The sequence below is a fragment of the Carassius carassius genome, chromosome 1, assembly GCF_963082965.1.
Source record: "Carassius carassius chromosome 1, fCarCar2.1, whole genome shotgun sequence".
NCBI lineage: Eukaryota > Metazoa > Chordata > Actinopteri > Cypriniformes > Cyprinidae > Carassius > Carassius carassius.
This window is the reverse complement of record NC_081755.1, coordinates 16,734,904-16,752,878: the sequence shown is the minus strand read 5'-3', so window position 1 is coordinate 16,752,878 and position 17,975 is coordinate 16,734,904. Positions and strand designations below refer to the sequence as shown.

At 42.5% G+C, this 17,975-nt stretch overlaps 2 protein-coding genes across 5 annotated transcripts in view; both read left to right on the top strand.

Annotated features, from left to right (window-relative positions):
• Nucleotides 1–1,805, top strand: part of LOC132140432 (centrosomal protein of 112 kDa-like) — a 227,079-nt gene extending 225,274 nt beyond the window's left edge. For all 4 annotated transcript variants that reach the window (XM_059549213.1, XM_059549250.1, XM_059549233.1 and 1 more), the window contains one exon: nt 1,670–1,805. In XM_059549213.1, coding sequence (XP_059405196.1) covers nt 1,670–1,688 — 19 coding nt within the window. In that variant the 3' untranslated portion in view covers nt 1,689–1,805. The remainder of the gene's footprint in view (nt 1–1,669) is intronic.
• On the top strand, nt 1,757–16,841 carry LOC132140473 (axin-2). Its single transcript, XM_059549258.1, has 10 exons — nt 1,757–2,583; nt 5,342–5,482; nt 7,861–7,963; nt 9,355–9,495; nt 9,672–10,147; nt 11,235–11,402; nt 11,605–11,817; nt 11,910–11,990; nt 13,238–13,405; nt 15,418–16,841. The coding sequence occupies exons 1-10, from the start codon at nt 1,757–1,759 to the stop codon at nt 15,542–15,544; spliced, it is 2,445 nt and encodes an 814-aa protein (XP_059405241.1). The 3' UTR covers nt 15,545–16,841.
• Nucleotides 16,842–17,975: the final 1,134 nt, after the last annotated feature.

Genomic DNA, 17,975 nt, shown 5'->3' with positions numbered 1-17,975 from the left:
GTCGGCTCAAGATCTCTCTGCTTTGATAAGGTCCTTGCGCCTCAGTTGAAACTTTTCTCTGGCGGACTTTAGCGAACGGGCACTTTACAGCGACTCGTTGAGAGCATTAGTGTTAGAGGCATCGATAGGGCTTGTAAAAACTAAATATGTGGTTTTCGACCGTTTTGGAGCGATCTGTGTTGTTTTAAACCGGGAACGCGAGAAATAGTGCTGTATGTATCTGTCGGGACCGTGCGGTCGGCTGCGCTCTTTGATGTCCGCTCTTAAACCCTGAGCTCAGTCCACACTGGAATAAGAGACCAGAGCACATTCAATCGCACTATACAGGGACCTAGTGTGCACTTCGCGGGAGGAAGTTTACGTTTAAAACCTTAAATCTACATTTGACAACAAACAACATCAGAGGACAGGAGGACTGCGTACAATTGGATATATTGTGGGATATATTCGTTCTGTTGATGGAAAACTGAGACTTTGAGGACTGAACTCATGGATGGATGGTGAGTTAGAGCAGTGTGTGCGTGTGTGTGTTCTCCCAGCGCTGGCCCCATGCTATTGCTTTGATGTTCTGTTTACCGACTTTGAAGTCATGTGTCGCTGTAAAATGCAGTATATCTAATAGACGTTACATTAAAAAGCATGTTTTCAGTTTGTATTTGTATTGTGTTGTATTAAGGTTAGATTGGCTATGCTTAAATAATATTCATGATAATATTACTGGACTTCAACCCCCTGTGATCTCATACTTTTGTTTTTCTTGAGGGGTTTGAAGTTGAATGCAGCATGTTATGTCTTATTTCTAATGTATTGGAGTTGATCACTCTTTATATCCGCAAGGGACGACTTTTAGCGGTTGATTAGTCTTTCAAAAATGTCTTAATGGGCATTTTAGACCTCTGTAGCATGTTTCGAAGCCGTTGTATCTTTTGTGATGCATTTGAGATCCTTTATGTCATCAGAAGTGTCATTTTTTACTATATATATTCTTATTATCATAAATGTAAATTACGTTTTAATGTATGTGAAGCGAATGCCTTTTTGTTAAGAAAAGTCAATGTGAACTATTAATGATATAATTCAAGTTTATACTGTACAGATATACTGTACTAATCAAGCATGCTATTGATTAAATAGGTTTACATTATTGTGCGTTTCATTGCGATTCGATTTCCTCGTCACAAGTAGAATTTTACGCGACTTAAATCTGCATAGTTAAACATTTCTGTATTCGGTTTGCGCTCAAGTCGCCGTCTTAAAAATCACTTTCAGAGTATTTTGTCTTCTTTTGAAAGTTGGAGTTTAGTTATGACATCTTTATAACTGTTTACTTATTTATATAAAAAAATACAACCAGGAACAGGATGTTTGATAGTTTTAATTATGTTTTTGAAGACCAAAATCGCACATTTGATCGGATAAGCTCAGTTTTCCTTAATGTGAGCGTTTATGCTCGCATAAACTGGATTTTATGTGATTTAATAATTTAAAAGTTTTAAATTACTAATATAATGCCTACATAGAATTTAAACCAGGTCGCTTCGACTGCATTCGACGAAGCCTATAGTACACAGAAAGCGCACACAATGTAGAGCCATACGTGTCTGAAGTGACTCTTTTGAAGTTTTTGGGGCGGATCTGGTTTTGATGAGATCAATACTTTGTGTTTCAGAGAGAAGCTCCCCTGCTGATTTAAGAGAGAAAGGAGATTACAGCTGAGCTTCACACTGAAGGCTTTGCTGCAGGAGCTGCAAGAGCCATGAATAGGACACTCACAGATCCTATGGTCAGTAGCTTCAGAGAAGATGACCCACGTCCACCGGTCCCAGGGGAAGAGGGTGAGACAACATGCCACCATGCCAGCAAGCTGGCCATGATGAGACCGAAGGATCCTGTGAAAACCATTATGGCTGATCTTCGCTGTTCCACAGCCAGGAGGGATGACTTGGATGGACTTGGGGAACCTGAGGGCAGTGCGTCCCCGGACTCCCCTCTTGCTCGGTGGACCAAATCTTTACATTTCCTTCTTGGGGACCAGGACGGTGCTCAACTTTTTCGGTCATATCTTGAACGTGAAAAATGCGAGGACACTTTAGATTTCTGGTTTGCCTGCAATGGTTTCAGGCAAATGGACCTCAAGGATACCAAAACAAACAGAGTTGCCAAAGCAATTTACAAGCGGTATATCGAGAACAACAGCGTTGTGGCCAAGCAGCTTAAACCTGCTACTAAGACCTTCATTAGGGATAATATTAAGCGTCAGCAGATTGACTCTGCAATGTTTGATCAGGCTCAAATGGAGATCCAGACGGCTATGGAGGAGAATGCCTATCAGATGTTCTTGACCTCAGACATATACCTTGAGTATGTCAGAACCGGGTGTGAGAACCCCAGTCATGTGAATCCTAACGGACTAGGAAGTATAAAGCTGGTGTGCGGATACTTGCCGACTCTAAATGAAGAGGAAGAATGGAGTTGTAATGACTTTAAAGCCAAAGCTTTGGCCACTGTAGTTGGACTGTCTGCCAAAGCATTACGGTCACCTCCATCCCTTCGCGCAGTGGAAGTTTTGGAGAAAGGCTACAGGTGAGATATCCCAAAAAATGTTTTTCACTTGAACACTGTATACTATGACAATCCTGCAATGCTGTCGCATGCTTCGTACTGCTTCATGTGTCATGCAGCCTATAGTGTGTAGCTTATACCTTAAAGGTAGCCGAAAAGATGTAGGTTGAAACAAAAATTTATTGATGTGTAGGCTATCACTGTTTGTGTTCTTGAGCAAGACACTGAGTCATGGGGATTAATTCTCTATGTATGTGTGTGTATGTGTGAAGTAAATAATTTTGCATAAATTCATCAGAGGAATGTCAAATTAAAAAATGAGTAATGCGTTTCCAAGTGTATTATTTCTTACTTTTTAGAGCTATCACACTTGAGCTCTTGCATTAAACATGAGAGGCCCTTTCTTGCGAGTTTGGGACCGTTTGCTCTCACCTGGCTTGCATTACGCAGAGAGAGAGAGTGAGAAGGGGGAAAAAACATCAATAGAGCAGCTCTTCCTTTCATGTAAATATTGTCTAGCACCAGGCCCTCTGCTGGCTCCACACAGTTTCCTCTACTTTGAAATTCTTCTGTCGTTAGAGGATCATCTTCAAGGATCAAGGCTAGTTCACAATGTAAAATTGGTTTCAACCGTCAAACGGATAAAACAAGTGGCACACATCAAAAATGTCACTGATTCAAAAACAAAACTTCAGCTTTTTCTTCGCTGTTAACAAAACAAAGTACTTCATCAAATTGCTCACAAGATTTTATTAAAGTTGTTTTAACTAGTCTTCGTTTAGACCAGCTCTTTATCTGTACTTTGTCAGGTTTGACACCTTTAGATGTCTTGACGAGTTGCTGGTTTGGTTTTTAAAAAAAAGAAGTATATTGTCTGTGTCTAAACAAAACACCAGGGGAAATCTGGTTTGATGAATTGCTAGCCGTCACACAACTTGAGGTTGTAAATGAGGTGACCCATTAAGGTGTGGTGCCAGACAAATTTTTTCCTGTCTCAAAGACAGCTCATTGGGAGGGTGATCTTGAAAAAGGTGACAGAATGTTTCATCTCTGCTTATCTTTGTCTGGTTGTTTATGTAGGAGATGATTAAGAAGCAGAAGAGAGTAAGCAAAGTCTCTTTTTTTGATGTTATTCCCTGATTTATTTTTGAAGAATGCTCCTTGAGCAGTCTGTTTTCCCTCTCTCTTGGGGCACTTTTTTGTTCATCTGAAGCATGTGGAACTTATTCTCTCCATTTCTGTGTTTCTGAATCAAGTTATTCACAAAACAACACGCAGCAGCAGTTCTTCTGTGAGTCACAGAGACCGTGGCCTTCATCTCCTCCGTTTCTTATTTACCACCATTCTCCTCTGATTTCAACTGCCTCTCTTCGCACTTTTATCTAGGAAAAAACCCCGACGGATGGAGAATAAGTACACTTTTTGAGCGAGCGGAAAAGAAGGACAGAGGGGGGCGAGGCACCTCATGAAAGAAAGCATGAATGAGGGGGTGAGCGAGGGAAGAATGTGAACCCAGCTGTGCTAAATACCTGACTCTGAGCAAGAGCTTCCAAAGGTCAGGTTTGAGTTGGGGCCGTAGGCTATAGTCCTGCTGGGTCTCCCCTCACAGCGCTGCTGGCAGTAGGCATTCTCATAAAGAGGAGCCCCCCCTTCTTTCTTTCCGCTCTCTCTCATGTTCTTTCTCTCTCTCTCTCTCTCTCTTTCTCTCTCTCCCTCTCAGCCCGGCTCAGGTTCTCTACCTCCTCCTCCTCTTCCAGTGGAGCAGGAATGTGTCACAGCAGGAGAGAGGGGTATGGAGAGTGAGAGAGAGATCGGAGGGAGGGGCGGCCTGGGTGGGTATGTGGAGGAGGTGCCCCTAGCAGAGGAAACAGCACAAGAGAAGGAATGGCATGAAACGGGAAAGTTTGGAAGGGGGAGGTAAAGTAAGGAAAGGGGTGCCTGGCCCAGACAAAAGGCCCCAGATATGCTCCACTGAAGGGAAGTGGCATTGGCAATTCACACAGATGTGCTGCTCACTTAACTTTCCCCCGATCAGCCCTCACCGGGCTGCCGCAAGGGGGAGGTGGGGGCAAGGGAGATGAAAGGGAAGAGTAGAGAAAAGACAAACTGAGCTTGAGTTCCTCCCCCAGCCATGAAGGAAAAAAAAGGCTTGTAAAATTAGCTGGACACTTTTCACAAACATATGGGAATCCATGTTAGAAGTATTTTTCTATTTGCAATGTGATTATTATCCCTCTTTTGCTCTCAAAGTTTGGATGTTATCTTAACATTTATTTAATTATTTGACTGATGCTTTAATCGATTTCGTTAAGGCCAGATTCATAGTCTAGGCAAGTACACATGTGTGGTCTCGTTGTTCATACTTGACATGCTTTCTTGCATTACTGTGGTTGTAACAAACCCCAGTAATCAAGATGGTAATCATGTTGTCCTGTTAACTGGAGGCATCAACTTTGTGATGGCAAAACTTAGTCAAGTTTTCAAAGTTGCTTTCCACTGTTGCTCTGCCGTGGCAGTAATTTACCTGAGCGATTGACTCCGTTTAAAATATTGCGTGGTTCAATTCTGTTATGGCAAAGCTTAGAATGCAGCAGAAGACATTTCTAAAAGTGATACACATATAGGTCTTGCAGGTTCAGTCCCATTTGAGTAACCTAGTTACAAATGCCTCAATTGTGGGTTCATGAACCAAGCAAGCAACCTTCCAGTTAATAGCCTTGCAATTTAACCACTGTACCACGCTTTCAATTAAAAGCAAAACTGTTTGTTGTTCCTGTAGGTCTTATAGACGCAGCGACCCTGGAAACCCCTATCGTGTTGCGTCCGGTTATAGTTTTGTCCCTGCCACCAGTGCCAACGACAGCGAGGTCTCCAGCGATGCCTTGACGGATGACTCGATGTCCATGACGGACAGTAGTGTGTAAGTGTCTTTTTGAAACCCTATATATTTATGTATTTTTCTGTTTCTTAAAATAGTAAACTGCCTCCCTAGGTGGCACTGTTGGGCATCATAGGCAAATCGGAATGAATAAGATGATGCCTAAAAATGCTATCTTGAAAAATGTATAGTTCAGTCTATCTCTACACTGTGGTCAAATACTAACATCTTTCTCTGGCTGTTAGCAGACATTGGGTTTAATTATTTAGTCATTTGTGGCTGGTAATGAGATGGTACAGATTGCAGATGATACATTTTCTTTTAAATGCGTTTGAGATATTTTTAATGCGTTGCTGGAGTCTTGAAGGGGATGAGCTATGAGAAGTGAGTGGACCCAAGAGAAGGGTCCTCGGAAAATGTGCTTCCTCTATGCGCTAATTGAAGCTAATGTTTGCAAATTCCTCAAAAGGAAATGACATTGACCAGTTTGTCCTCCTCTTTTACCCATGCTCTTTCCCTAGAAAGCTTTGATCTTCAATGGCTCTCTTTTTAGACATTGCACAATTTATTCACCGAAGACACTATTATTTATTAGTTTCTCCATTGTTCTGGAAAAAGGGGGTGAGTGTTAACTCGCTATGTGGACTAAAAGACAATCAGTGAAGTGTTTTGGCAGTAAATTAAAGGAATCACATCTCACATGGAGGTTTGGTATGAGCCCGTCGTGGCTGGAACGAGGGGGATCCGGTGTCAGCTAGGCCTTTGAGTGGTTAGCCATTTCTGGAGCACAAGAGCAGGTCACCTGGGATTAGGGTGTTTGGGACCCCATCCCCCAGACACTCATGTACACCACCCATTCATCCCCACCTCTGCCTGAAAGCAGCCCTCCCCCCTCTGTGTTTGCGGCAGATGCAATTGTGCAAGTGCATAGCTAAGTGCAGAGAGTGAGAAATAAAGTGCATGCTGGATGAAAGGCTTAACTGAATCGCTTTCAGCCCATTGTTAGGCCCCGGGAGGTTAGAGGGATAAGAGGGTGGCTGGCTGCTTTTGAAAATTACTTGCACAAGTGAATAGGAGATTCCCATAAAGCACAGCCAGCCTGTGACACCCCAAAGCTCCAAACACAGCGAGTGTCTATGGACAGTTGGCTGATTGAACCAAAGATTAATATTTTGATAGGTGCAACCATGGGGCACTTTTTTTTTTTTTTTTCTTCACAAAATGTGCAACAGGTTATTGAGTGACCTGGGAAGTATTTATTTAATAGCTGAAACCGCAGCATAGTTTAAATTAGTGTTGAAAACATAAGCTAATCAAATGGGGGAAAAAAATAAATATCTACATGCTCCTGTCCAGTGATTTCATTCACATTTAGCCATTGCATTTCTTATCCTATATTTTGTTTGTATTTGTGCCACTTTGAAGTAGCATACGCAATGGGAAAACCAGCCTCTGTGTTCTTTATTTGGAGGCTGATTTGATTGAAATAGCTGCGTTTTTATTTGAGTTAAAAGGCACGGCGCTAAATCAGAATCTGAATTCCAGATAAAGGGAGGGAGCGAGGGAGGGGTGGAGAAGTGGGGGAAATTTTGCTTATATCTTATTTATGGAGTTACTTGGACGCTAGGGAATGCCGCTGCGCCGACTTCAAACATTACCTTATCTTACAAACCAGCCTTTTGATGTGCGCAAGATCAGAGGCTGACTGCCGAGCGCTTGCCAAATGAAGATTGGAGCGACGGCTTTATGCGCATGACTGTGAGCTTTCAAAGACATGCTGGAAACTGCATTTGGGCTAGGTCATACACTTCAGAGTCAGAACAGAGCAAAGGAAACTGGCCTGGCTTAAAAAAAAAAAGTTGAGCAGAGGATGAGAGAGATGTCTGGCTTTAGAGGCAAGAAAGGGTGAGATTGAAGAGGTGGAGGTTTACGAACATTCTGCCATGGATTAGATGGATTAGGAGTGTTTATGGAAACACAAGCCATCCTTTTTGTAATTGGTAACATCATATAGATGTCATAACGGTGGTGACGCTTGATTGTGAGTTGGTCATAGTGGCAGCATTTGCGCTGCTGCCCTTTGGGTTTGAGCGAGCCCCACAGCGTCTGTGCTGGGCAGGAGAGCAGAGAAAGATCTTGCTGTTACCAGCAGTCTGGAATGCTCACGGCTAACATGGAGGAAGATGAAGAACTTTGGGTTTTGGATGGTATTGAAAGGAAAGTCATGGGGCTTGCGGTTTTAGTTTGCACAGGGTGAGAGTGCATCGTTTTCTGGGCCATTATTTCAACATCGCACTAAGTGTAGATCTGTATGACTACAGGATTTGAGTTTCTACGGATGCTGAAGATGTATGTGTCTGTCTATTGTATATTAATTTGGGCAGTAAATAACCTTTATTGTTCTCTGTGTGTCCTGACAGAGATGCCATACCTCCTTACAAGCTGGGGAGTAAAAAACAGTTACAACGAGAGATGCAACGCAACATGAGGATGAACGGCCAAGTGTCACTACCTCCGTTCCCTGTAAGTGTCCTCACCATTCTTCTGAATTACATACAAACAACTCCAACATCAACCCCAATTAAAAAGCTTTACCCACTCTCGGCTGTGGACCGTTTGTGTTGTTGTGCTCATTCTGGGATAATGACTCTTAATAAAGTGCCACACCGCGCTAAATGAGTCTGTTTTATCCCGGGGCACCAAAATCAACTGTCTCTCTCAGAGAATGCTTTGATCAGCGGATGAATGGGGCTGACTTCAAGGGAAGTGACAACTTCCAACCGAGCTGCACCCTTTTTATTCCTCCAGCAGCACCCTCCTTCCCCCTCTCCCTCGTTTCCTCTCTGCCTCCCTCAAAGTAGAAAAAGAGAGATGGTTGGTTAGTGTTTGGAGTTTGGAAAGACAATTTGTTAAGCAAGTCAAACAAACCTGTATCCACCCTCCCTATGCCCTCTTACCCTTTCTTACCCTCCTTTGTGTTCCTTCTTTCCTCATCCTGTCACTGAATGTATGAGAGAGGACAAGAGCACAAACAATTTTAAATTCTGCTTTGGAAATCCCTTCCATTTTCTGTGTCTTCTCTCTCTTTCTCTTTATCTCCTTGCCTCCCGCCCTGTCTCCTTTTTTTCTTGTTTGTAATATTTCCCTTCTGATTTGGCAATGACTGGCTGCCTCTCCCATGATGCTACTTTAAGGCAGCAGGGGCCTGGAGCTGCTGCAAGTCTCACCAGCAGCTCGTCTTGCTTTCTTCTCTCTTTCGTCTCTCTCTTCATCGTCTTCACAAAGAGATGGAAAGAGGAAGCCAAATCAAGAAAGGCAGGGCACAAAATAATAATAAAAATAATAAGAAAGCGATAGAAAATCCTTGTGTGAGACGCACACATGGGGAAGGAGGATAATGTGGCTACTGTAGCTCAAAGGTGCCTGCTGTTGTTGGGGGGGAATAAATTACCTCTGTGCTTCTGATCTCTCACCGCTTGACTCCTCTAGTGGCGGCACACATCTCACCATCTTACTTTCTCTTCTTTTAATCCCCCTCTCTTTCCTTTTTTCCTTTGCCTCCCTCTTTTTTCCCCCTGTCGATATGTGACTTTTATTGCTAGATGTAAAGCCAGTGTCCCTGCCGCCCCTGGTGAGCGTTTGATATTTGACGAGGGCTCTTTGAAGCTGCCTGACTTCACAGGCCAGGCTGATGGCTTGGTTGCACTACAGAGGGAACAAGCCGAGGCTCCTTAGAGCGTGACCAACTGCTCATGCCGGCAGTGGCCCATGCCAGTGGTGTGGGGCATGTGTTTGTGTGTGTGTGCACGTGTTGGATGGGCAGTAGACTTATGCGGGGAGGGCATCTGTAGAAATCAACCCCTCCTGTCCTGTCTGGACTTCTCGCTAATCTGAATCTCTCTCTGTTTGTGCAGAGGACGCGGCGGCCACCAAAGGAGATGACTCCCGTGGAGCCAGCAGCCTTTGCGGCACAGCTGATAGTCAGACTGGAGCGTCTGAAGCGGGAACAGGAAACCATGAGCTCCCTGGAGGAGAGACTTCAACAGATTCAGGAGGTTGGTATTGCTGGAAGTCTCTGAAAATGTTGTCAGTGTGTCAACATTTTATAAGTTTTATAATAAAGAATTCACAGAAACATACATTTATATGCATGACATTTGCAGAATATTTTGGGCAAATAGGCTGTTTGCAAGAATTTATTTGTAACACTGGATTCCTGTGTGTGTTTAAGGAGGAGGAGAGGGATGAATCCGAGGTGTCTGGAAGCAGTGCATCCCACTCTCTGCCTTTGCTCCCTCCTGGCTCTTGTGAGGAGGACCCCCAGGCCATCCTGGATGAGCACCTTTCCCGAGTTCTCAAGACCCCTGGCTGTCAGTCTCCAGGAATGCTGCGGCATTCCCCACGCTCCCGCTCTCCTGAACAGCGCCCCCCGCCTCGGGGAGGTCCCGGCACCAGGTCGCAGTCTGGCTCTGTGAATGGATACATGCCGGCAAAGACCTTCATCTCCAGACAGTCGACCAAGCACATCCATCACCATTACATCCATCACCATGCTGGGACCAAAAGCAAGGAGCAAATCGAGGTGGAGGCGACCCACCGGGTGCAGTGCCTGTGCCATGGAGCTTCAGAATGCGGCTCTGCCCCCTACAGCCGCAGCCGGAGTCTGGGCCGAGACCAGTGTGGCATCCCTGCAGAAGTGGCCTCTGGGTAAACTCACATTTTTGTTGTTGTTCTCAATTGAATCACATTTTTGAGGGCCTAAACATGCTCCAAAACTCATGAAACTTTGCACCCGAACATTTACTTTGCACCCGAACATTTAGATTTACGTCTGATATGGGTTTCAGAAGTGGGTGTGGCAAAATGACTCGGTAGCACCACCTTTACTCATTCAACGGAGTGCGCCTCAAGCTATCTTTTACGTTTATATATGAAAATCGGTACAAGCATGTAACATGCCATTACCTACAAAAAAGTATCTTGGTACAAAATCCAAAAGCCAACAGGAAGTTTGTATTTTAAATTTCCTGTATGATTTTTGTTACGTTTTTGCCATTTCCAGGCCTCGTCCTTTGACGAACTCTGCCTACAGTTTTAATCTTCAAACTTGTTGAGGATTATCATAAGGACATTGCAACATTAAATTGTGAAGATCTTAAGTTTTTCGTCAAAGGGCGTGTCCTTGGTGGCCTGACAAAATTTTATGTTTCGCCATGAAACAGGAAGTTGCTGTAACTCAGGCAAGCAATGTCCAATCTACCCCAAACTTCACATGTTTGATAGGTGTTCTGTGCTGAGCAAATATCCATGTCCATATTCAGCTAGGCATAGCACCACCTCCTGGCAACAGGAAGTGTCATGGTTAACACTGTTATGGACTCCTAGGAACATATTAAAAATGTCAACAAGTGTTAAATAGGCTGGAAACATGCTTGAAATATACTAAAACATGCTAGCAACACTTAGCTAAATGCTAAAGCATGCTATTAATGTAGTGAAATGGGAAGTTGCTGTAATTCAGGCATGCAGTTTCCAATTGCCCGAAACTTAACATGTTTGATGAGAGTCCTGGCCTGAACTACATCTACATGCCCGTATTCAGTTATAGTCATAGCGCCACCTACTGTCAATAGCAAGTGATATGTTTAACACTGTGATGCACTATTAGCAACACCATAAAATATGTCATTGTGTGCTAAACATGCTAGAAATAAGCTTTAATATCTCAGTACTTTTTAATTGTTACATCCTGGAGTTTTTCAGCTTCATTTATTTCCCTTTTTCCTGCTGCTAGGCATCCCAGCTCTTTATCTAAGCGTCTGTGTAAATCTGGAGAGGACGTCAACACAGAAGGGTTGGAAACCACTCTCCTCCAGCTGCCAGCTGACAGTACAGACCGCTCTCAAAATGTATGGCAGTGGATCCTGGAGAGCGACCGACAGGCCAAGCACAAGCCCCACAGGTCTGTCTCACAACTCTGTGGTCATGTCTACATTGTACTCTCGGAAAATTCTTGGGCAAGCGCATTTGCACACTAGTTGTCTTTTTGTTACTGAATTGCACAAGTGTTTTAAAGACTGAGGCTTCCCATCTGTCCATTGTGATTCCTGTGAGCTTTTTGTTTTTACATTGTACTTACATATTCAAACTTGCTGTTTTTGCAGCACTCAAAATGTAAAGAAGTCGCAGTGTTTGGATCCCACACGCACACACACCTGGGGAGGTGGCGGAAGCAGTGGGCATCTCCGTGCCCACCAGCCCGCACACCCCATCGTTCAGGACCCCACTATGCCTCCTCTACCCCCTCCCAACACCCTGGCACAGCTGGAAGAGGCCTGCAGACGCCTTGAAGAAGTTTCCAAACCCTCTAAACAGAGGTACAAGCTCTAGAATTTAAGATCCTCTATGTCAGTCCTTGCTAAAAACTCTTGATTGATTCCTGTATTGACGTATGGGTTACACTTCACAGACATTCAACATCAAGCCTTCAGAGAGACAAGAGTCACCCAGTGCCTGTGCAGAATGGCAGTTCAGCGTTTCAAACTGATGAGTATGTATCTCTTCTGATTTTCATTGCACTTTAATTCATTTTCATTGACGAATGGCACAAGTTGCAGCCATTAGTCTTTCTTTTCCTTCAGAAACTCCTAGTTGGTCTCTTTTTTTGGTTCTGGTCCTAGCCAGTGTTTGAAGTGTGGAGCATTGGCCACCTGATGGCAAAACTCTTTTTCATTTTTAATTGGCTGACCTTCAGTCCTGGTCTAATGCTAGAGGGCTGTCTGAAGTAGCACTACAAAATGAAGAAAGGAGCCAGGGGATAATCTTGACCATTTTTCTTTTCACTCATTTCAGTCAGCATTTGTGAAACTTAAAGCACAGCATTTGAGCCAACTACTGACTCTGACACAACTTTGGTACTTAACATATATATATATATATATATATATATATATATATATACATATATATATATATATATATATATACATATATATATATATATATATATACATATATATACACATATATATATATATATATATATATATATATATATATATATATATATATATATATATATATATATATTTACCTAGTCGTAGAGCCCTGCATGTGCCTCAGATATAGGCCCTAGCCCGGTCCTGGCCCAAGATGCTCTGACCCTTCAGTAACCAATAAAGATATCCGATCATAAACAGACCATTAACAGGCCTGATATCTGAACTGGGAAAAGCCACCGCTGCAGCAGGTTTGAAGAGATGACCAGACAGTGAGGGAGCTCAGTGAAGTTTATGGACTTTATGCAAAGGCAATGTCAATTATTAATATTAAATACAACAATGTTTAACACATTGGCCTATGTGTACTCTGCGCATATTTGGGCACAATGAAAGGAGTTAAATGAGCCCGAGCCCGATCTGTAAACCCCAAAAAATGGCTGGAACTTGGAACTCGGGTTTGCAGACCTCTACCCAGTCATCGACTAATATTTAGAATTACCATATTCTTGAAGTTTGATAATTAGGTCTTAGATTTTTTTATCATTAATCCTACGTATGAGCTATAATTGTAATATTGATGGTGTTTTAAGGACTCAACATGAAAAATATCCATACATGCTTCCACAAAATCGAATCCTGATGGATAAAAACCAGTCCCACCCTAAATATTTCCTGTTGTGTTACAGAATTTCGATGTGTTGTGCATGCCATCTAGTGTGGTCTTTAAGACCTAGCTAATATTATGCTCTGCTATGAGGATATTTACATTTGTGCTCATGTGTTTGTGTCTTTCCAGACCAAAAGATCTCAAGAAGATGTCAGGTTGCCACAGTAGTTTGGGCTCAGAGACAGTGGTCACATACTTCTTTTGTGGTGAGGAAATCCCATACCGCCGGATGATGAAAACACACAGCCTCACACTCGGACACTTCAAGGAGCAACTGAGGAAAAAAGGAAACTACAGGTATACTTTCAATTCTGACTGCAGAATTTTTGTTTAATAGTTGATATTAAGGCTGCTGAAGTTAGCTAATTAAAAAAAAAATTATGCAAGGTATTTATTGACTTGTTGGTTTTGTTGGTCTCTTCAAGACAGTGATGTTTACTATAATTTATTTACATTAGCAGCAAGTATGGAGTTAATAGGACAGCAAAGAAACAGGGGTGGGTGCATAGCGAAAGAAAGAAAGAAAGAAAGAAAGAAAGAAAGAAAGAAAGAAAGCAAGAATGAGGGAATTTTAACTGTAGCCGTTTGGTCACATCTGGGATTGATTTCATCTTAAGGCACATTTAATAAGCAGCTCTTTGAAGTCCAGGCCTTTCATTTGATGCACAAAGACTTGCACACATTTTTCAGCAATTGTATCAAGCTATGTTGCTCTCATACACTTGTGTGTGTGTTTACATAAGACTATCAGTTTTTTTAATGATTATTTCTCATTTATATCAAAGCCTCTCTTTGTGTTGGCCTCTTTATTTGAATGGGGCACTGTCAGATGGCCGCCAGTGGTTTTCCTTGTGCATGTTGACTCCATAAAAGCCCATTTAAAGCACAACAGACCAGTTGAGTAACTTTTACTGGTAACTATGCTGGCCATTTAGCTGCCCTCTGACCAAAATCTGTAATGCTCCATGTGATTGCATTGCTGTCCATATAGATGATTTGTTTTGTCAAATAGCTTGTTTTCTGAGGCCCATATTCTACATGAATATTGTCAAAAGACGTTAAGATGTTAAGCACCCCTCTCTCAATATGCACATTTTCAGGGAAAAGAGAATTCAAAGCTGATGGTTTTAATCGCAGAAAATGTGTGTAGTTGGGTCATTTCAACATGGCAGAAATTCAACAAAGAACAGTATTGCCAGAGTTGCCAGACGATATTGGTGCCAGATGTTGCGAAGAGAAAATCTTGCCATATAAAACATGTTCCAATGGAAAGACTTCTTTCTCTTTTTCTTTCTTCTCCCTCTCTTTTTTTCGAAACAAATAAGAGCAATGCTTCCCTTTTGAAGGTTTTGCGGAGGAGGATATAGCTTATTCTCCAGAAATAAGGATGTAATTATGTGCCATGTAGCAGTATTCTAGTTTGTTCCTCATTTATGAAGTTGGGGTTGGGCAGTGGGAGAACAATGGATTTTTTCCGACATATTGAAAGAAGAAAAGCAACTTTGTTCTTGTCAGTTGTTGTTTTGAGTCATGGTTATTCCTGTGTGTGTTTTATGTGCACTGTTTCTATGACTTGGTGGTGTTTGCTTGTAAAAACCTAGCATGCACCGCAGCGCAAGTTAGTAAGAGGGGGCATTTTCCATTACAAAGCCAATTACTGAGGCAGACCTCACCACTCCCTCCCCTCCCACTGTTTTCTCTTCCTTCTGGAGGAGGTGTAGATCATTAGTGCATCAGAGGTGGAAGGAAAAAGACAAGTCGAGTGATAGAAATGAGGCAAAGAGGTCATCCGTCAAGGTCAAAGACTAGATTAAGGCCAGACTCATCCCCTCGCAATGTGGTAATGAAAAAAGCTAGAGTAGACTCTACGGCACCCTAAAATGTCAACCTTGTGAAAGATCCCCATCATTTGCTCAAGAGCTCCCAATTAGACACCAGAGGCCTGATGGTAGATGGGTGGTAGTGTTTAACCGACCCTCTAATTTAGGCTAAAGCATCCCCCCCCCTCCCCCCATATAGTGGAGTGCAACAGAGTATAGCACTAGTGTCTGATATGGATATTTAAAGTCCACACAAAATGAAACATTTTAGTTCTGTAATGTGATGTATTTCCCGTTGAAATGGGATATTAAGATTGTTTGAGTGTGTCTCTGTGTGACATCTCCATGGGGTCTTTAATCTTTTCATAAGCTTGGTAATCAACATTGTTATTTTCTGGAATGAAAGAATACCATTTTATCTATAGATTACCTGTTGTCATTTATGAATGCCATCAACAGTTTGTTGACCGTATATCTTCTCTGTTTTAGGTACTACTTCAAAAAGGCCAGTGATGAGTTTGAGTGCGGTGCCGTGTTTGAGGAGGTCTGGGACGACTGCACAGTTCTGCCCATGTATGAGGGCAAAATCCTCGGCAAAGTGGAGAGAATGGACTAAACAAGCATGACAACCCCACATGTGGACTTACCCGGCACTCAAGACTAACTCAACCAGTGGAAAATGGACGTTTTATGAAGCTAAAAAAGTTAAGATGTTTAGCTTACCAAGCTATTGAAGGAATACTAGCCAATGAAGTACAGAGGGATCTGAAGCAGCAATGCATCATGAGAAATTGTTCCTTTGATTTGGAATGCTAAGAGAGATGTTATGACCAATGAAGACGCAGTCAACCACTTGTTTTTGGGACTACAGCATGCCAACACTGGTGTGTTACCATACCATGGACTGCTGACCAGCATTTGTGATAATTGTAGATGTGTATACGTGTGTTGGATGCGAGAATGTGTGCATGTGTATACAGAGGTGCTCATATGTACACAAAGTTATAATATGCTTCTGTCACAAGTTAAAGACTTTATTCCTATTTATTAAACTTTCATTCCCCTCATACCTGTGTTCAGATGTTGGACAAGCTGCTTATTTGATTGGGAGATTTTCAATGTTATACATGCATGGACGGATGTCTAGAGTCACGCGACCTTAACTCAACAGACTGTACCAGGAATCTTCTCTTCTGGCCAATGAGAACGAACTGTGCTTCAGAACAGCACACCTCTCCAAACCTCTCTTCTGATTGGGTGGATATTTCAACCTTAATTGCCCAGCCAATAGCTGATGTGATGTGTTGCATCTTTAGTGCCTTTGGTTTAAGGTCCAGACATTGCACAGGAACCAATAGCCTTGTCCTGGAACCTGTTCCAAAACTCTTAAAACACTAAGTAATGGGAAGTCATACTATTTAAAGAACAAAACACAAAAAAGGTCATCTTAATTTCAACACTGTCTGGGAGATCAGAGAGTGTGCATGGAAGGGGGCTAATGTCCTGTGTAAATGTTGAATGGAAAGACCTGGTGTAGCCTATTTAGAACAGCTGAGCTCCAGGGCAAACTCTCAGAATGCACTGGCAGGAGTGGATGAGAACATGCCATCGCTAGTCTTTAATACATTACCTGTGCCTACATGGATACCATGCTGTGTGCTGCCCTGTTTCAGGGTGTGAATATTCCCTTGCTTTTCTGAGGGGTTTATGTTTAAAATAATTTTATATGCTTTGGATATCTTGTAATCATGACATTACGTTTCAGTGTTTTCCTCCCTCGATTCTGTTTGTGTTTCACTTAAATGTAAATTATGCATTATATAGAGCTTCATTTTAAAGACAACTTGGTACTTTAATTATTGTAATTATGAAGAGATGTAGCCTTTATTAAAAGTTATATTTTTTAAATGAAAGCTAGTATGTTTGTGTGGTTACTGTGCATTTGTGTCTGGTTGGAAGTGATTATTGCACCCTCATTTGAGCATTCAAGATATACATTGGTCAGTTTGTGTTTTCCCTGAGAATCAAACACAAAATGATCTTCACACTGAAACTATGCTAGTCTATGCTTCACAGAATTGGAACACCTGTATTGGATATCCATTTAAATAATAATATTTAATGCTTTGAGAATATTTTTGGATACTGTTGATTCACCTTTGTGTAACTTTTACCATTCCACACATTTCGCCCAAAATCTGGGCCAAAAAAAAAAGCCTCAAGATGACAGATTTAGTTGATTAGATTTAGATTTAGATTGCTTAGATTTAGATTTAGTTGCTTGCACATGATCTTTACATTATGAGGGCTCATCACTCTCTTATATGTGCCATTCTAACAGGAAGTTTGGTAAAAACATGATGAATGATAAAGAGGCTCCCTGATTGGCTGTTAATCCCATCCATTAAAGTGCAGGCGGGGTTCCTGCCAGTTGGGGGTAACTCTGTGGCTGTTTGTACACCATAGAAGGCTTTGTTCATGGATCATTCCCCCCGTCAGCTCCCTCCAGCCCTGCCCCAGCACCTCCATGCTTAATTAAAATCCCACCCCCTGTAGCTCCTTCCATGAGAACCCAACTCCAAGGTGAAGGCCTTTCCCAGAAAAACCCCTATTGCTTTCTCCAATGCATTTCTCAAGCTTCAGACTGGCCCATTAGGAGGGAGGGGGATGCAGGCATCAGGTTGTTTTTGTCGCCATTTTGACAGAGAGCGCAATCTGTTGCCGGAGTTCTATGTGGGAATAGTTTTATCTGGCTGCCTTCATTCAGTATTTCAAGTGTTCGCCAAAAAGTGGAGGGAGGAGGTTTTAATAGTGACATGCTTTTCTTGAGTGCCTCTCCAAACTTGGACCAGGCCCTGGCTTTTACCTCTGCCCTGGGAGACATGAGCTCTGCCAGTGCCTGGGCAGCTGGTTTTTCTTGGGGCTAATTGGAGGATTAGAATGCTTCTGGAAGCACCACTGGCCCAGCATGCTCAGAGACAATGCTGTGGCATAATGAAGCACTTCAGATCCCGGTGAGAAATCCCAGCCATATTTGTTCCCATTAT